General features: G+C 53.3%; 1 protein-coding gene and 1 pseudogene across 2 annotated transcripts; one reads left to right on the top strand and one right to left on the bottom strand.

The window, feature by feature from the left end:
* Nucleotides 1-813: 813 nt before the first annotated feature.
* Nucleotides 814-10,222, top strand: LOC137760517 (aflatoxin B1 aldehyde reductase member 3-like; annotated as a pseudogene).
* A 356-nt stretch (nucleotides 10,223-10,578) lies between these two features.
* Nucleotides 10,579-16,373, bottom strand: MRTO4 (MRT4 homolog, ribosome maturation factor). Of its 2 annotated transcripts, XM_068539040.1 has the most exons (8): nucleotides 16,107-16,373; nucleotides 14,157-14,215; nucleotides 13,154-13,257; nucleotides 12,531-12,612; nucleotides 12,190-12,257; nucleotides 11,801-11,952; nucleotides 11,371-11,447; nucleotides 10,579-11,264 (listed from the first exon to the last, which is right to left on the bottom strand). In XM_068539040.1, the coding sequence occupies exons 1-8, from the start codon at nucleotides 16,132-16,134 to the stop codon at nucleotides 11,115-11,117; spliced, it is 720 nt and encodes a 239-aa protein (XP_068395141.1). In that variant the 5' UTR covers nucleotides 16,135-16,373; the 3' UTR covers nucleotides 10,579-11,114. The 2 variants fall into 2 exon arrangements, with proteins under 2 accessions (XP_068395141.1, XP_068395142.1); XM_068539041.1 differs by lacking the exon at nucleotides 16,107-16,373 and having other exon boundaries at nucleotides 13,154-13,320.
* Between the last annotated feature and the right edge of the window lie 12 nt (nucleotides 16,374-16,385).

The following is a 16,385-nucleotide window of genomic DNA, read 5'->3' as shown; positions in this document are numbered from 1 at the left end:
TTATTAGGAGTGGGTCAACCATGCTGTTTGTGTCTTCCTGATGTGATGCATCAGGAAGTATACAGTACCATTGATGCAGCATTCTTTTTTTTTAAAATTTATTTATTTATTTAATATTTATTTTTGGCTGTGTTGGGTCTTTGTTGCTGCGCGTGGGCTTTTCTCTAGTTGCGGTGAGCTGAGGGCTACTCTTCCTTGCGGTGCGTGGGCTTCTCATTGCGGTGGCTTCTCTTGTTGCGGAGCACTGGCTCTAGGCGCGTGGGCTTCAGTAGTTGTAGCACATGGGCTCAGTAGTTGTGGCTCACTGTCTCTAGAGCGCAGACTCAGTAGTTGAGGCGCATGGGCTTAGTTGCTCCATGGCACGTGGGATCTTCCCGGACCAGGGCTCGAGCCCTTGTCCCCTGCATTGGCAGGCGGATTCTTAACTACTGCGCCACCAGGGAAGTCCCGATGCAGCATTCTTACCAAAAAAAAAAAAAAAAGGTGAGCTAGAATATAATCTAGCTGTTAGCACTACCTTCCATTTGACAAAAAATATGAGGAACAAATTAAATGAAACTATGACTATGCAAAAAGAATGTGGGACATGCTATAGCCCAACTAATAGGCCTCTTCCATAAGCAAATGCATAAAAAGGGGTGAGACTGCTGAAGTTTAAAATAGACTTCTGAAATATAACAACCAAATGTAATGTGTAAACCATGTTTGTTCCTAATTCAAGCCAACTGAAACTTTTTTTTAAAACAGGGATATTTGAATATGGATGTGGTATTAAGTGACACAAAAGAATTGTTCATTTTTTTTAGTGTGACAATGGCATTGCAGTTATGTAAGAAATTGCCTGTTATAACGCACGCACACTGAAATATGTTGGCATAACTAGTATCTCCAGCACAACATTGAATAAAAGGGGTAAGAGCAGATATCATTGACTGGTTACCAATCTTAGGTGGAAAGTTTTTTCACTATTAAATGTAATGTCAGCTATATGTTTTTTGTATATGCCCTTTATCAGTTTGAGGAAATTCCCTTTTCTTCTTAGTTTTTTTTCTTTTTTTTTCCCCCTCCTTCTTCATGAATAGGTATTGAATTTTGTTAAATGATTTTTTTGCATCAATTGCGATGATCATATGTGTTTTACTTTTTGGTCAGTATAGTAAACTATATTGATTGATTTTCAAATATAAAGTCCACTGTATTCCTGGGATGAAATTCACTGAGAAGTGATGTATTATCCTTTTTATACATCACTGTATTCGCTTGGTCAAACGTTTTTATATGTAGGTTCATGAAGATTGACGGGGTGTAGTTTTTGCTGAGTCATACAGTAATTGTATATTTAACTTTATGAAAACTCAGTTATCTGTTTAAAAGGTTAAACATGAGAAAAAGTCTTTTATATTCATCCTCGCGTTTACCGTTTCCAGCGCTCTTCACTTTTTGTGTGTGTAAATCCAACTTTTCTTCCGTCTAAAGAATTTTTTTAAATATCTGCTTTAGTGAGAGCTGGCTACTATGAATTCTCCCCAACCTTTGTCTGAACAAAGTCTTTACTTTGCTTTCCTTTTTGAAAGGTGTTTTCGCTTGGGTATAGGATTCGAAGCTGACAGTTCTTTTTCAATACTTTAATACTGACGCGGGCTGGGGCCTTTGGCAAGTCCCGACGAGAGAACCACAGAGCCGACCTCTGGGGCCTGCAAGGTGGCGGGACACCCCTGAGGGCACCACCCCTGGGCCAAGACCTCATTTTAGGGACCCCAGGGCAGCTCACGAGCCAAGCCGAGGGAGGCGGGGAGCCGCGGGCGTGGGGGAGAGGGGCGCCGCGCAGCCTTTCGCCGTACTTCCCTTGCCCCGCCCTCCGCGCGCTCCGCCCCCAACGCCGGTGGGCGGGGCCCGACCCCCTCCTTAAAGCGGTGGCCCACTTCGCGCGCGCGCGCGCGCGTGCCGGGCCTCGTGCTACGCTCGGCTGCGCTTCACTGGGTTATCGCAGGTCCCCCGCCGCCGCAGTGTCCCGGTTGCTGTCGCCCCCGCCGGCAGCCTCTGTCCCCCCGGGCCGGCCAGGTACCGTGCTGGGTGCCATGGAGATGGGGCTGCCGTGCGCCTCTTCCGGGAGTGCGGCCACACCGAGATAGACACGGCCCTAGCGTACGTCCGAGAGCATCCTGGCCGGCCTGGGGCTGGGGCTGGGCGGTGGCGACTGCAGAGGTAACTCCTGGCACCCGGACCCCGTCCCCCTTACCTTCCCCGAGCCATGCACCGGCCGAGGTCAGGACCGACAGCTTCACCCTCTGCCGGGGCGCCGACCTCCACTGGCCACCCCGCAGCTCTGTGAACACCCCGCTCCTCAGGCTCCGTGCACATCTAGCCCCGGACAGCCGGACAGTGCTTTGTCTTGACTCTTTTCCTCTCCTTTTCCCTCCCCTCAGCAACGTCCCAACCCTGGTCTAGCCTGGAACGACTTGGCTAGCCCCTCTCGGAGGGACTGAAAACGGAGTCTGGCGCTGTGCAGCCCCTGCCCCCTTCCCCTTCCCCGCAGGTGCCCGGTGCGGTCCTGATCTGCAGGAATCCTGCCCTTATCTCCCTGGCACTTCCTGGCATAGTCCCAGATCAGGCTTTGGAACCGGCGGGGATCTGCTTCCTCGTTGCTCTGGGCGGTGGACTGCTCCGTGGAGCTCCGGGTGCGCCGTTCAGTTGGCAGTGCCTCCCGCTTCACCAGGGTGGCCGCGCCTGGGAGCCGCAGGAGCTATAGGCAGTAGCTGGGATGGGAGAGTGGTGGTGGTATGGTGTCTAACTGCCCTCTCTGTGCCAGCCTCCGTCCGAGGCCATAGAGGGGAAATTGACACTAACCCACTCCAGGGAGCTCAGAGTCTAGAGACGGCTGGGGAGCCCAGAAGAGGGACCACTTCCTGGGAGGGGACACTGAAGAACACTCGGAAAACTGAACGTCAGACCTTGAAGAACTGCTAGTTTTCCAGGGGGAGTAAGAGGAGAAAGGGCATTCCCGGCTGCGCGGGTGGGCACAGTGAGTGTGCAAAGTGTGTGCAAAGACAATGAGATTTGGCAGTGCTGAGGGTGTTGGAACAGGCAGACGTAGCTAAGTGGAGGGTTTGTGTATGGGGGCAGAGGGACATCTGTCATCAGTCTGATGCCATCTGAAGTGTTTATAACGTGCCTCACAGGGACATAGTGAGGGCTCAGCAATATTAGCTGTTACTGTTATTAGTAGTAGTAGTAGTATCATTAGCACCATGTACCATCTTTTACTTTGAGGCTCCGCAGAGTGAAATGATTCACAGCACAGATCTGAAACAAAACGAGAATATGCATGCATCTCATATGCTATCTAGATCACCTGATGCCTCTCTGTGACAACTCTGGTCTTCTTTCTTTCTTTCTTTTTTTTAATTTTAATTTTTATTGAAGTCTAGTTGCTCTACAATGTTGTTAGTTTCAGGTGTACAGCAAAGTGATTTAGTCATACATATACATATATATGTATAACTAAATATGTATATACATATTCTTTTTCAGATTCCTTTCCATTATAGGTTATTACAAGATCTTGAGTGTAGTTCCCTGTGCTATACAGTAGGTCCTTGCTGGTTATCTGTTTTATATATATTAGTGTGTATATGTTAATCTGAAACTCCTAATTTATTCCAGCCCCTTCCCCCTTTGGTAACCATAAGTTCGTTTTCTGTCTGTGAGTCTATTTCTGTTTTGTAAATAAGTTCATTTGTATCATTTTTTTTAGATTCCACATATAAGCGGTATCATATTTGTCTTTGTCTGACTTACTTTGCTTAGTATGATAGTCTCTGGGTCCATCCATGTTGCTGTAAATGGCATTATTTCATTCTTTTTTATGGCTGAGTAATATTCCATTGCATATATGTACCACATCTTCTTTATCCATTCATCAGTTGATGGACATTTAGGTTGGTCTTATTTCTGATTGCTTTTTCTTCTCCAACTCCTCCTTCTCTTCCCTCCTTCAGGCTGGAACTAGCTGGGCCAAAGTTCTTAAATCTCAGATCTGAAGTTAACATCAAGAAGGGGTGAGGGCTGAGGGGGTGAGATGGTAGAAGGGAAAATTCCAATGAGTAGCCCTCCAACCCTCCAGCCTGCTCTCTCCCATCTCAAGGGGTCTGGCCTGCTGAGGCGACTCTCCAAGTGTGAGCCGTGCAGAGAACCTTCCCCTCACCTATCACTCCAGCCACCTGGGATTCTTTTTTTTTTAATATAAATTTATTTATTTTATTTATTTATTTTTGGCTGCATTGGGTCTTTGTTGCTGTGCGCAGGCTTTCTCTAGTTGCGGCGAGTGGGGGCTGCTCTTCGTTGCAGTGCGTGGGCTTCTCATTGCGGTGGCTTCTCTTGTTGCGGAGCTTGGGCTCTAGGCACGCGGACTTCAGTAGTTGTGGCACGTGGGCTCAGTAGTTGTGGCTCACGGGCTCTAGACCACAGGCTCAGTAGTTGTGGCACACGGGCTTAGTTGCTCTGCAGCATGTGGGATCTTCCCGGACTAGGGCTCGAGCCCATGTCCCCTGCATTGGCAGGTGGCTTCTTGACCACTGAGCCACCAGGGAAGCTCCCACCTGGGATTCTTCATGGGGGCGGGGAGAAAAGTATTTGATTAACTCACTCCTGACTCACACAGGTGGCACAACACCAGCCTTTTCTCAATGGGTTATTTCTCTGATGGAAATATCTTGCCTTTCCTTCCCTGGGGCCCCAGTTGAGGCCTCTTGCTCTCTTTCCTGAATTCCTGCCGCAGTCTCCTTGCCATTTGCCCTGTTTCCAGACCTGTCCCTGAGGTTTTTGTCTGTGCTTCATTCAGAGTCATCTTTCAAAACTGCAAAGCTGACAACTTAGCTCGCTGGCTGAAAAGTGTTCAGAGTCTCCCCGTGGCCCCCTGAAGTCAGATTCTAAGGGGTGCACTCAGGGCCCTTTGTATCCATCTGGTCTGTGGCCCCTTCTCTTGCCTTGTGTCCCCCGTGGACCTGGTGTTCTAGATCCATGAGATCGCAGGCATGGCTCCTCACACGCCACGTTCTTGCCTCTGGGTGGCCCCAGACTGCCCTTGGAGATTCAGATCCTAAGAAAGCCTTCCCTGAACTCCCAGGGCTCCTCTCCCACCTTGTGCTTACCCCGGCCTCACTTACTCTGTAGTGGCCCCTTAGACTGTGCGCCTTTGAGGGCAGGGATCCAGTGCTGGCCTTCCTCATCCAGCCCTTAGCACCGGGCGTGGCACACCCAGCTGCCTGGTAAATAGTCATCGTAATAACATTAGCAGCTCATAATGAGCAAATCTATCAAAGTTCTGATCAATCCTTGGAACCTCCCGACAAGATATCACTCTCAATTTACAGTTGAGGGGATTGAGGCTCAGAGAGGTTAAATAACTTGGTTAGGGTCACAGAGCTCGAATTGGCAGAGCTGGGGTGTGAACCCAGGTCTGTCTCTTAACCATTACACTAGACCCTCTCCAGCGTTTGGTAAACTGACTTGGACTTCCATTTCTCTCCTCCCAAAGTGAAAATCACCACCAAGGCCAATCCAGTGGGTGAAAAGTCTCTGAAGCCTCACAGCCTCTGGTCCCAGCTAGAGACGTCACTGAAGCAGCTGTAGTGCCCCCGAGTGGACCTCTTTTACCTACACCTGCCGGACCACGGCACCCCCATGGAAGAGACGCTGCGTGCCTGCCACCAGCTGCACCAGGAGGTGAGGGCGGCCCCCCTGTTCCCCTCCTTGGCCTGTCATTGCCTAGGAGAGTGGAGGCTCGAGGGCTGTCCCAGAGCAGAGCTGGGGACAGACCCCACTCCCAGGGTCCCCAGCCAGTCTCTCCTTCCTGGTGTTCTGGGCTGCAGTGGGTTCTGACCTTGGCCTCTCCCCCGCAGGGCAAGTTTGTGGAGCTTCGCCTCTCCAACTATGCCGCCTGGGAAGTGGCCGAGATCTGTACCCTGTGCAAGAGCAACAACTGGATCCTGCCCACCGTGTACCAGGTGAGGCCAGGGCTGCAGAGGCCTCTGTCTCCTGGGTGCCTGCTGATCCTGGGTCCTCTTGGCTCCCCCCTCCCCGTGCCCTCTCCATAGCAGCCATTCCCCTGCTCTACAGGCTGATGGCTCCCAGGTACCCTCAGCCTGGCAAACAGGCGCCTGCTCTCTCCAGCTCTGGCTCCCGTTCCTGCCTGCTTCTCGCTCTGCAGTCAGCCTGGAACACTCCTCCCTGCTCTCCCTGGAAGGAGTGCCCAGGTCTCACTTAGATGCCTCTTCCTCTGGAAGCCTTTCCTGACAGCCCAGAGGAGCCTGAGATCTCAGGTCCTCCTTTTCTCCTCCTCATTCACTCAGCAAATGTTTGTGCACCTACTTGCTGCCAGGCACTGGTCACAGAACTTACTAGCGTATTATGATTGTCTCTTTTGTTGAGTATGTTTGTTAACACTCTACCTCACTATTAAATCTCTGAGCGCAGCAGCTTTGTCCTTTGGCTTGTGGATGGAAATCCAATATCCAGGCCACAGGTGTTGCTCAGAAATGTTGGCTGAAGGAATGAATTTTCCTTGGGCATGAGCCCTCTCCACCAGCGCCACTAAGTATCTGCCTAATTGTTAAGGTCTGAACTGAGGTTCTCCACCGGAAAATGTGGGGTCCCATGCGCCCTCTCCAGCTGGCCCTTCTGCCTGCAGGGCATGTACAACGCCACCACCCGGCAAGTGGAGACGGAGCTCTTCCCCTGCCTCAGGACTGAGGTCCTACGCCTAAAACCCTTTGGCTGGTATGGGGTATGGGCTGCTGTGGGGACGGGCTCGCCCCGGGGTGGAAGGGTCTTCCTGGCCATGTTTCTGCCTGTTCCTGACCCTGGGGATGCCTGGTCCCAGACCTGGGAAGCAGGGAGGGGTTTGACAGGAGGCTGGGCTGGGTCCTCCATCCCTCCTGGGTCCCCCACCATCACCCCCACTTCCGGTCCAGAGCAGCCTCTGGGAGCAGTGCCAAGGGATCTGATTACAGCCTTCCCGCAGGGGGCCTGCTGACTGGCAAGTACAAGTATGGGGACAAGGATGGGAAACAACCTGTGGGCCACTTCTTTGGGACCAATTGGGCAGAGATCTACAGGAATCGGTGAGCTGGGGATGGGCTGCATCAGGGTGGGAGGTGGCATGGGTCCCCTTAGTCTGCAATGGGGAGTCCCTGGGGCTGCTTCCTTGGGGGCCAGGCCCTCCCCCTGTGCTCAGACCTTTGCCCCTGGATTCCCACAAGCTTTACTGAGAAATTTACCCCTAAAATTTTGCCAGTGTCTCTGGGGAGTGATTGGGGGCCTGGATTGGGAATGCGTAGTGCTCTGGACCTTCCACCAGGTCTGTAAGACTATGTCTTTTCCCTGGGAAGAGCCTACCCCCTGCCCACAGCGGGAGAAGAAACCTTGGACTGGAACTTGGGATTCCTGGGGCTTGATGCTGGCCTGTCACCTGGGGCAACTGGGTCTAAGTTTTGTAAACTCTTGGCAATAACACTGTCATCAACGTCTAAAGTTATAGTTGAACATCTGTTGGGACTAGCCTTCTTCCCTTCCTTTTTTTCACTTTTGCAAGTTTGAAAAAGTTATTAAAGTTATACATGCCCACAGCTAGAAGCAAGCCCTTTCCAAGTCACACTCCTCCAAGGTGATGCTTTTTAACTCCTACAGCTTTCCTTCCCTCTGGCATTTACTGTGAGATCTCTGATGCATACACTTTACTGCTATTCCTTAATTTATCAAATTTAGACATTATCTGTGGACTGCTGGAAAGTTCCTAATCTTTCAAGATTTATAGAAGCTGAGTTTCCAAGGCTCCACTGCTAGTTTTGTTGAAATGGCCCAGGACTTTTTAAAATTAATTAATTAATTTATTTATTTTTGGCTGCGTTGGGTCTTCGTTGCTGCACGTGGGCTTTCTCTAGTTGCGGCGAGCGGCGGCTACTCTTCGTTGCGGTGTACAGGCTTCTCATTGCGGTGGCTTCTCTTGCTGTGGAGCACTGGCTGTAGGTGCGCAGGCTCAGTAGTTGTGGCTCATGGGCTCTAGAGCGCAGGCTCAATAGTTGTGGCACACGGGCTTAGTTGCTCCACGGCATGTGCGATCTTCCCGGACCAGGGATCGAACCCGTGTTCCCTGCATTGGCAGGCGGATTCTTAACCACTGCACCGCCAGGGAAGTCCCCTGCCAGGGTTTCTGATTGTCTGGCCAGGTTTAGGAGCCATTGCCCTAAGCAGTGTCTCAAGGAGCTTGTCACACCACCAGCGCCTAGGCCTCACCCCTGGAGGATCTTGGTTGATGGTTTTCACCTCCTCTGCTCTACTTAGTTGACAGAGCACTGCAGGTCCATTATCTCCTTTACATTTTGCACTCACCGTGTGGGGCTCGCTCGGGGTGTTTCCTCACTGAGCAGATAAGCAAAGGCAGGTGACTGAGCCAAGGCCAGAGCTAGGACTGGAGCCAGGACTTGTCCTGTTTGTGACCCGGGGCACAAAGGTGTGGTGCTGTAGACACTCCTGGGTCCTGATTTGGGGAGTTGTATCGTTTGTATCCGGTGAGGACGTTCAATGCAAGGATCCTTGCCCACTGCATCCCCGCTGCTCCTACCACTGGGCTGAAATCACCCCGGTGAGGGGCCCAGAAACCCACATGCATTCTGCTGCTCAGGGAAACGAAACCTCCATTTGAGATGTTGGTCCCTCAGTGCCTCAGGGACCAGTGTCCTGCAGGAATCCCAGTGTCCTGACCCGTGCCACCCTCTCCACCCACCCAGCTTCTGGAAGCACTACTTCGAGGCTGTTGCCTTGGTAGGGAAGGCCCTGCAGGCTGCGTATGGCACCAGCGCCCCCAGCATGACTTCAGCCACCCTCTGGTGGAGGTACCACCACTCCCAGCTCCAGGTAGGAAGGAGGAAGTAGAAGAGAGGGCTGCATGATTATCTTGTGATTTCTGGATTACTCCTTTTCCTCTTCTGAAATGTCTCCATGGCCCAGGTCTTTTGGGTGGAATTCCTGTTCTTAGAGAAGTTTATTAAGTGTGACATTACAAACACTACTGGCCCTAGTAAGTATAATTATCCCAACTTTATGTATGAGTAAACTGGCTCAGAGGCCACTTCACCTAACTGTGGCTACATGAGATAGGGCAGAAGCTATGTGCGATGCTGAAACCTACATTTTTTCAGCATTAGCATTTATCTGTCTCTGGCTGCCTGCTCTGCAGAGGCCAACTCTGTGTCCATGGCAGGGCTGCCCTCTCCCTGCCATCATGCTTTCCCAACAACTTCCCCCAACTTGGGCATCACGTACTAATGGTGCCTCTTTCTTGAGCCCCTGTTAAGTGCTAGGCCTGAAGCAAAGTACTTTATGAAATTTTAGGGAATTCCCTGGCGGTCCAGTGGCTCTGCGCTTCCACTGCAGGGGGCATGGATTCGATCCCTGGTTGGGGAAACCAAGATCCTGCATGCTGCAAGACACGGCCAAAAAAAGAAAAAAAAATCCCACAACCACCCTGCAAAGTAAAGGAAGCCTGAAGCTTAGGGAGGTCACATGACTAACCCAAGCCCGCCCAGCTGCTGAGCGGCAGAGGGGAACTCAGATCTGCCTGCATGCGTCTAGGGAAGCAGGGCTTTAGAGCTGTTTGAAGGCAATTTAAGTTCTGTGCAGAATAATATAAGGTATAGACTTTGGATTGCAGGTCTTGGCAGGGGCAGGGCGGGAGGGTGTGTGTGTGACTGGGGTCACTGTGGTGCACTAGTGTGTTGACGTCTGGCCGTCTCCCCTTGCAGGGCGTTCAGGGGGACGCGGTCATCCTGGGCATGTCCAGCTTGGAGCAGCTAGAACAGACCTTGGTGGCCGCTGAGGGAGAGCCCCTAGAGCCGGCCGTCATGCAGGCCTTTGATCAGGCCTGGCACTTGTCTGCCCACGAATGTCCCAGCTACTTCCGCTCGGCCTAGTCCTGACTTGGGGTGGCAAAGGACCCACTTCATCTGTCTCGTCTTTTATCCTCTCACCCAGTCAGTTTTGACTTTAAGCTGCTTTATGTAGCTAGTTCTTTCCTCACAGTCCCAGGTCACAGACTGTCTCCTATGTTCTTGTTAATACTCCCAGCTGCCTTCATCATGTAAAAAGGCCCGGGCTGCATCTACTCAGGCGTTTCCTGTCTGAATAAAGAGGCACTAACCTGGCTGGAGCCCAGGCCCACAGTGAACCTGGTGAATCTGTTTCCTCTGCAGCCTGCAGGCTGTTTCTCGTCCTCCCACAGGCTTGGTGAGAAGGGGGCAGGAGTAGGGATTAGTCTTCAAAGGGCAGAGGTGGTGGGAGGGTCTCCCAGCCTCCTGCCCTGAACCCAGTGTGACCTCTCAACATTGGGGCTGCAGGTGGCCCTCACGCTTCTACACGCGACAGAAAAAGAGGGCCATACACCACGAGGTAGATTTTCTCTCGTTCAGAATTACCTCATTAAATACTTATAGACAGAACAATCTGGGCAAAAACCTACCACCTGGAGCCACCACCCAGAAGACTAAAACCTCCCAGGATGCAGTGGAATGTTTTTTACATTCATTCAGTTTCGGCAGTGGCTTTATTCTTGCTTTAGCCAACACCTCCTGTCTCCTGGTCACCCCCAAGTTTCTCGGCCCTGGTTTTGGGGGTTGGGGGTGGGAAAGAGAATAGAGAGTAGGGGTAGGAGAGTGGCAGGCAGAGTGCCTGTTTTCCTCAAACAAATCCCAGTTTCAAGCCAGGGGCGCCAAGGGCCAGAGTAAAGGAGAAGGCGGTTCCTCTTGTGCTCCCAGGGCCGCCCAGCCAGTGGTCACACAGCAACCAGTGCTGGAAACTGGCTTGAGGTGAACTAAGAATCCTGGGGGTCCAAACCAAAGCCCAAACCCAAGGGTTTTTCCCTAGAAAAGTCCCTTTTGCAGAAGACACCCTGCTGACAAAGTTGCATCATTTATAGAAGAATAGTCTGTCCCTGTCACCCTCCCTTGTGTGCATCCACAGCAAAATACACGGCTGCTCCCCCGAGAGGGCAGCGGCAGCCCCACACGGTCCAGTCCAGACAAGACCTGGAGCAGGCCCGGAGGTCCCGTCCCAAGTGCACGTCAGCTGTCGTCGTCTTCCTCTGATTCTCCTTCCGACTCGGGCGCGCTCTCTGGCAAGTCATCTCCCATCTGCTGGAAACTTCCGGACTGCGCGTCCCACACGTACTTGATGGTCACCTTGAATTCGGCCATTTCGTACCCGAAAAGCTTCTGCCAGAGGGAAAGGGACCCAAAGGTCAAGAGGAGCGAGTGGGGTCAGAGGAGTCTGCGGCCCCTCCCGCTGCAGCTGCGGACGCCCGGGGCGGGGGGAACTCACCAGGACGCGGGCCTGCTCCGGGGTCAGCACATCGCCCTCCTTGCACACCTCGTGGTCGGACAGCAGGGTCACCACACCTGCAGAGAAGGGGGCCCCCAGGCAGTTACTCTGGCACAGCGGCCTGTGCAGGGCCGCCCCCAGGCTTCCAGCAGCACCGGGGCAGGGGTTCACCAGTGAGCATTCAGCCGCCCAGGAGGGTTTGTGTGGGGCAGCAGCTCCTCCTCCCTTCCGTGCCCCCTAACTGCTGTATTCTAGCTGTAAGTTGCTATGCACATTCACCCCAACTGTCAGGCGGGCGCTTAGTCCTGTTTTCACATGAGAAAACGGAGGCTGGAGGAAACTGGGGCTGAGGGGGGGAGTTGTCTGGCTTGGAAACCTGCGCTCTCGGCCGCTCAGCTGTGACCTCTCAGCTCTGGGGACGCCCCTGTACCTTTCTTGAGGGCCGTGGGCAGGCCCAGCTGCCTGAGCTGTGGCTCCATGGAGTGCGGGAACTGCTCCAGGGGCCCCGGGTCCAGGCTCACGGTGAAAGTGGCTTTGTTCCCAGCTCGGGCGTAGTCTACTTCCGTGTATTTCGTGAACCACCTGAGGGGAAAGAGAAGGGGCAGGAGGGCAGGTTTCCGCCTGGGCCTCGCCTCACGTCCCTTCCTCCTCAGCTCAGCCTGGAGCTCTGAGCCTGGGAGAACAGAGACTCAGTAACAGGATTCCAGGAACCAGGAACCAGGTTTTACTCGGTGCCTCTACTGTACAAAGTCCTGGGCTATTCCCTCCCCGGAGACCTCGCCGACCTTTCCCTTCCCACCGCTCCTCCAGAGCACTTACTCGTTCACTTCCTCCTTAGTGCGATTGGTGAAAAGGAGACCAACTTCACCCCTCAACTTCTTGCTGACCTACAGAACCAAAGTGGGGCGGGGTCGGTCACATTAGAGCAGCGGTTCTCAACTGGGGACGATTTTGCCGGCCCCGCCCCCCTCATCTGGCAACACCTGGAGACATTTTTGGTCACAGCTGGAGGGGGGCAGCACTACTCTCTGGGTCTGGAGGTTAAAGGAGAACCGAGCTTCAAGCCGACCCCGGGCCAGATGGCTGCAGTGTGCATCATGTGACGGCAGTGGAGAAGGCAGCCTGGCCTCGGCCCCTCCCTGTGAGGGCCAGAGACTCACTTGATGCAGATTGTCTTTGTACTCGTCAGACGGGCTTCGACCCAGGGCCACCATCATCACTTTGTTTTTGCCAAAGAACATCCTACAGAGAAAAAGAGGGGTCTGTGAAGGAAGCGCCCCGCCCTGCCCTCACTTCAGTGCAAACCAGCTTCAGTCCCTGGAGCCCAAGCCAAGGCCCAGGCTGTTTTGTAGCAGAAGGTGTGGCCAGAGGCTGCACTCTTCCACGCAGCCCTGCTCACTTTGTCGCCAGCCCAGGGTCCCTCTCATTATTTTCCTGCACAGACCCTGAAACTCACATTCTGTCTCAGCACTGTGAGTGCGTCTGGATATGTGGAAGAGGCCTGTTCAATGGTCTGAACCAGAATGGGTGGGATGTTCCTTAAGGGACCAGACCCCAGGGTTCAGGGAGCCCCTTCTCCTGGAGAGGTCACCGCTCAACCCGCCCCCCACCCCCCCAACGCGAGACAAACTTTAACAGTTAAAAAGCGCCCTTCAGCGGGATGGGGGCGTGGCACTCTGTCTTTATTAAGGTGCCACCTGTGACCGAGGTCACTAACTGCCCCTGTGCTTTGCAAGCAGCCTGGCCCCTCCGCACTCAGGCCCTTCTCCCACTGCCCACTCACCGGCTGTGCTTCCAGGCACTGCGGACGTCCTTCAGCTTGCTGTTCCTCATGTTGGCCACGGAGAAGACGAAGAGGTACTTGTATGTGTCCACACATTTCCGAAGCTGCAGGACAATTCATGGGGCTCTGGAGTCCAACGGGCAGCAGAGGTTGGGCAGTATTCTGGCCTCAAGTGGGAAAGAGACTGCTCCAGGTCTCTTACAACTGTGGATGTTTAGAGCCTCTAACCTGGTTGTTTCCTCCTTGCCTCTGCTACTGAAGCCAGGATACTAAGGACAGGGGCTGCCCTGACGCAAAGCAGGCATGACGGCAAAGTGCGGGGGAAGCTGAGCCATGGGTCAAGAGCCCACCGTCTCCCCAGGTTTCCGACGTACGGTGGCCACCAGTGCAACCGACCACTTCTCTTTGCTTTGTCCAGTAATTGCTGACGATCTAGAAGCTTAGCTACACTAGGAAGGCTCCTGCTATATGGAGACATGTAAAGTCTTGTCATTTAGGCATAAGGGGAGGCGGCTCATGAGCCCTGCGGTGCCCACGTTGTTGGCTGCAGCCACGATGAAGTGGTCTCAAGGAAAATGGCATCTTTGTGCCGGAGGAAACTCCGCTCTCACCCAGCCTGCAGCCTGATGCAGTGCAGACAGTGGCTTGGTGCGTTTACCCACACCTGGTAACTCCCTGGCTTTTCTGACATCGGGCAGACTAACAAACCTCTGCAAGCTTCAGTTACCGGACTGCAAAACAGCGATAACATCCCCTCGCATCTACCTCACAGGGGTGCTTCACATGTGAAACAGTGCCGTGCAGGGCAGAGGAAGGGCTCAATCAAGCTAGAAACCATCACTATGGGAGTTTTTATTGGTGCTGCTGCTGGAGGAAAAAGGGCTGGATCAGCACCTTGGCTTTTTTTTTTTTCCAAACAGTATGTTTCCCTGACAAACAGCCCTACACCCACGTTTATAAACTAAATACAAGGTCTGGAAAAATAAAAAGAACACGCTCTTACCTCTTCTATCAAGTTCTGTTTCAGTTCCAAGCCTTTCTTAGCGGTTTTGGTGAGGGAGACTAATACAAAGAAGAAAAAGGGGAGATGATGAGAGACAAATCTGGATGTCCTGGAGACTCTTTCTTCCCCCCTTTGGTAGCCCAGCTGGACCAAGCCAATCTGAGAAAAGGTAGCACGGCTTTTGTGGCCACCACTTCTGGCATGCAAGGCTACTCCCAGGTCCCCAGAGTGCCTACTTGCTACTGTTCCCGAGCCTGAAGGTCCCTTCCCACCTTTCCTGTTACTCAGACAAACCAGGTATTCCTTAGCTCCCCTGAGGAGAAGTGAAAACCCCCTACTGAGGTGTGTGGGCTCTGGGGGCCCTGCCTGTGGCTGAGCTAGCTGCTGGCTGAGGCGCGTCCCTGTGCTGCTGTGGTACACAGAGACCATCTGTGGCTGCTCTGGGCTGGGGACTGTATCTCCTCTGCTACACGCTGTCTTGCAGTTTGGACCCATGGATGCAGCAACGCCTCTTTGGGGAGGGACAAGCACCTCTTCTCTAACAACAGCTGGGGCCCAATTTGCCCCTTAACCAGAAGGGTTTGGCATTTGCCAGATCTGACCAGGGCTCCCTCACAGAACCCAATCATTCCACAAACGATTAACAGAGCATCAAATGCAAAGCCCTGGGTCCCAGGAGGAGGCCACTTCTTATTCATCCTGCCTGGCACTCAGTCAGTCCCTCTTCACGAAGCACACATCTAGAAAGGTAATCACACCATTCAGGGGCAAGTGCAGCACAGGAGGGCAAACAAAATACAGCTGTCCATTTTCCAGCATTTCCACTGCTACAACTGTGGACCTAGCCAGCACCATGCTCTCTTGGATTACTGCTAGTCTCGCTGCTTCCACCCCTGCACACTGCCCCCACCTTCCCTGTCTATTCTCAACAAAGCAACTAGGGTGATCTTTCTAAAGTAAAGGTGAACCCCATCATTCCTCTGCTCGAGCTCTCTCCTCCCGTTTCACCTGCATGTGAAAGCCAATTCCTTGCAAAGGTCTTTCAAGCCGCACACACTCTGCCCAATTCCCTCTCCCTCCTTTTCTGCTCTGGCCACGCTGGCCTCTTGCCCCAGAACATGTCAAACGTGCTCCCGCTTCAGGGCCTTTGCCCTTCGTGTTCCCTCTCCTGGGACCACCACCCTTCCAGGTAACTCCATGGGTTGCTTATTTACTTTCTTCAAGTTCCTGCTCATTTGTCATCTCAACAGAGACCTTCTCTGGCCACACTGCACAAAAGAATATCAACTTCTTTTTCTCTCACTCTTACTCCATGGGACTTATCACTATCTGAATTTACTGATTCGATTTTCGGTACCTTGGGAGGATATACTTCCCATAACTAAAATATTAAGCTTGATGAGGGCTCTAGACCTTCCTTGTTGTAACTGCTGTATCCTTCAACGCCTAGAGAGTGCCAGGCCCCTCTCTAATTTGGTGAGTGAATGTGCTAGAGAGCCGGAGTGAGAGAGACCCACCATAGTAGAGGTAGTCAGGAATACTCTTTTAGGAGGTATCCTACGAACTGCCAACTGAGAAGGAGCCAGCCATACGAAGACCGGAGCACAAGCATGCCAGACAGAAGCAACTTTAAGTACACAACACCATGCTTAGGGATCAGTCTGGGTTGAGGGAAAGGCGGTAGGGTGGGGGGAGCGCGGAGAGCTAAGACAGATGGACTGAGGTAGGAAAAGGTGGGCCAAGGCGAGATCGGGCGCAGCCTGGGTGTTCAGAGGCTGTTCACCGACCAGCCGGCCTCGGAGAAACTCTGGAGGCCTGGCAAAGCAGTCTCCGCTCCCTGACCCGACCCGGCTCCAGCCCCCACCCCCGTGCTTCCCCCGCGAAGCCCCTACCGCAGGCGACAGCCAGCCCGCGAATTCCTCACCGGGTCCCAAGACCCCCTTTGCCCACCTTTCTTGTCGCGCTTGGATTTGGGCATCGCGCTGCAGCCACGTGCGGCGGAAGACGGTGCTGCCTATTAGGACCTCGGCGGCGCTGGGGCCTCTGGGACGGCCGTCGGGGGCTGCCCTTGCGCGTGCCTGACCCAATCTGCGCTGAGGCCCGCCTCTCCCTGCCCGGCCACCGCCTGCGCTCTCGAGTCTCCAGAGCGACTTCCTGCGCGGGCGGGGGATCCCAGAGTCCTGGGCGCCCCACCGAGAGCTCCGCGTGCGGTTCCCAACTCTATGGTCC

Source organism: Eschrichtius robustus, chromosome 3 (genome assembly GCF_028021215.1).
Source record: "Eschrichtius robustus isolate mEscRob2 chromosome 3, mEscRob2.pri, whole genome shotgun sequence".
In the NCBI taxonomy this organism is placed as follows: domain Eukaryota; kingdom Metazoa; phylum Chordata; class Mammalia; order Artiodactyla; family Eschrichtiidae; genus Eschrichtius; species Eschrichtius robustus.
Note: the sequence above shows the minus strand (reverse complement) of the source record. Positions and strands in the feature narration are given on the sequence as shown.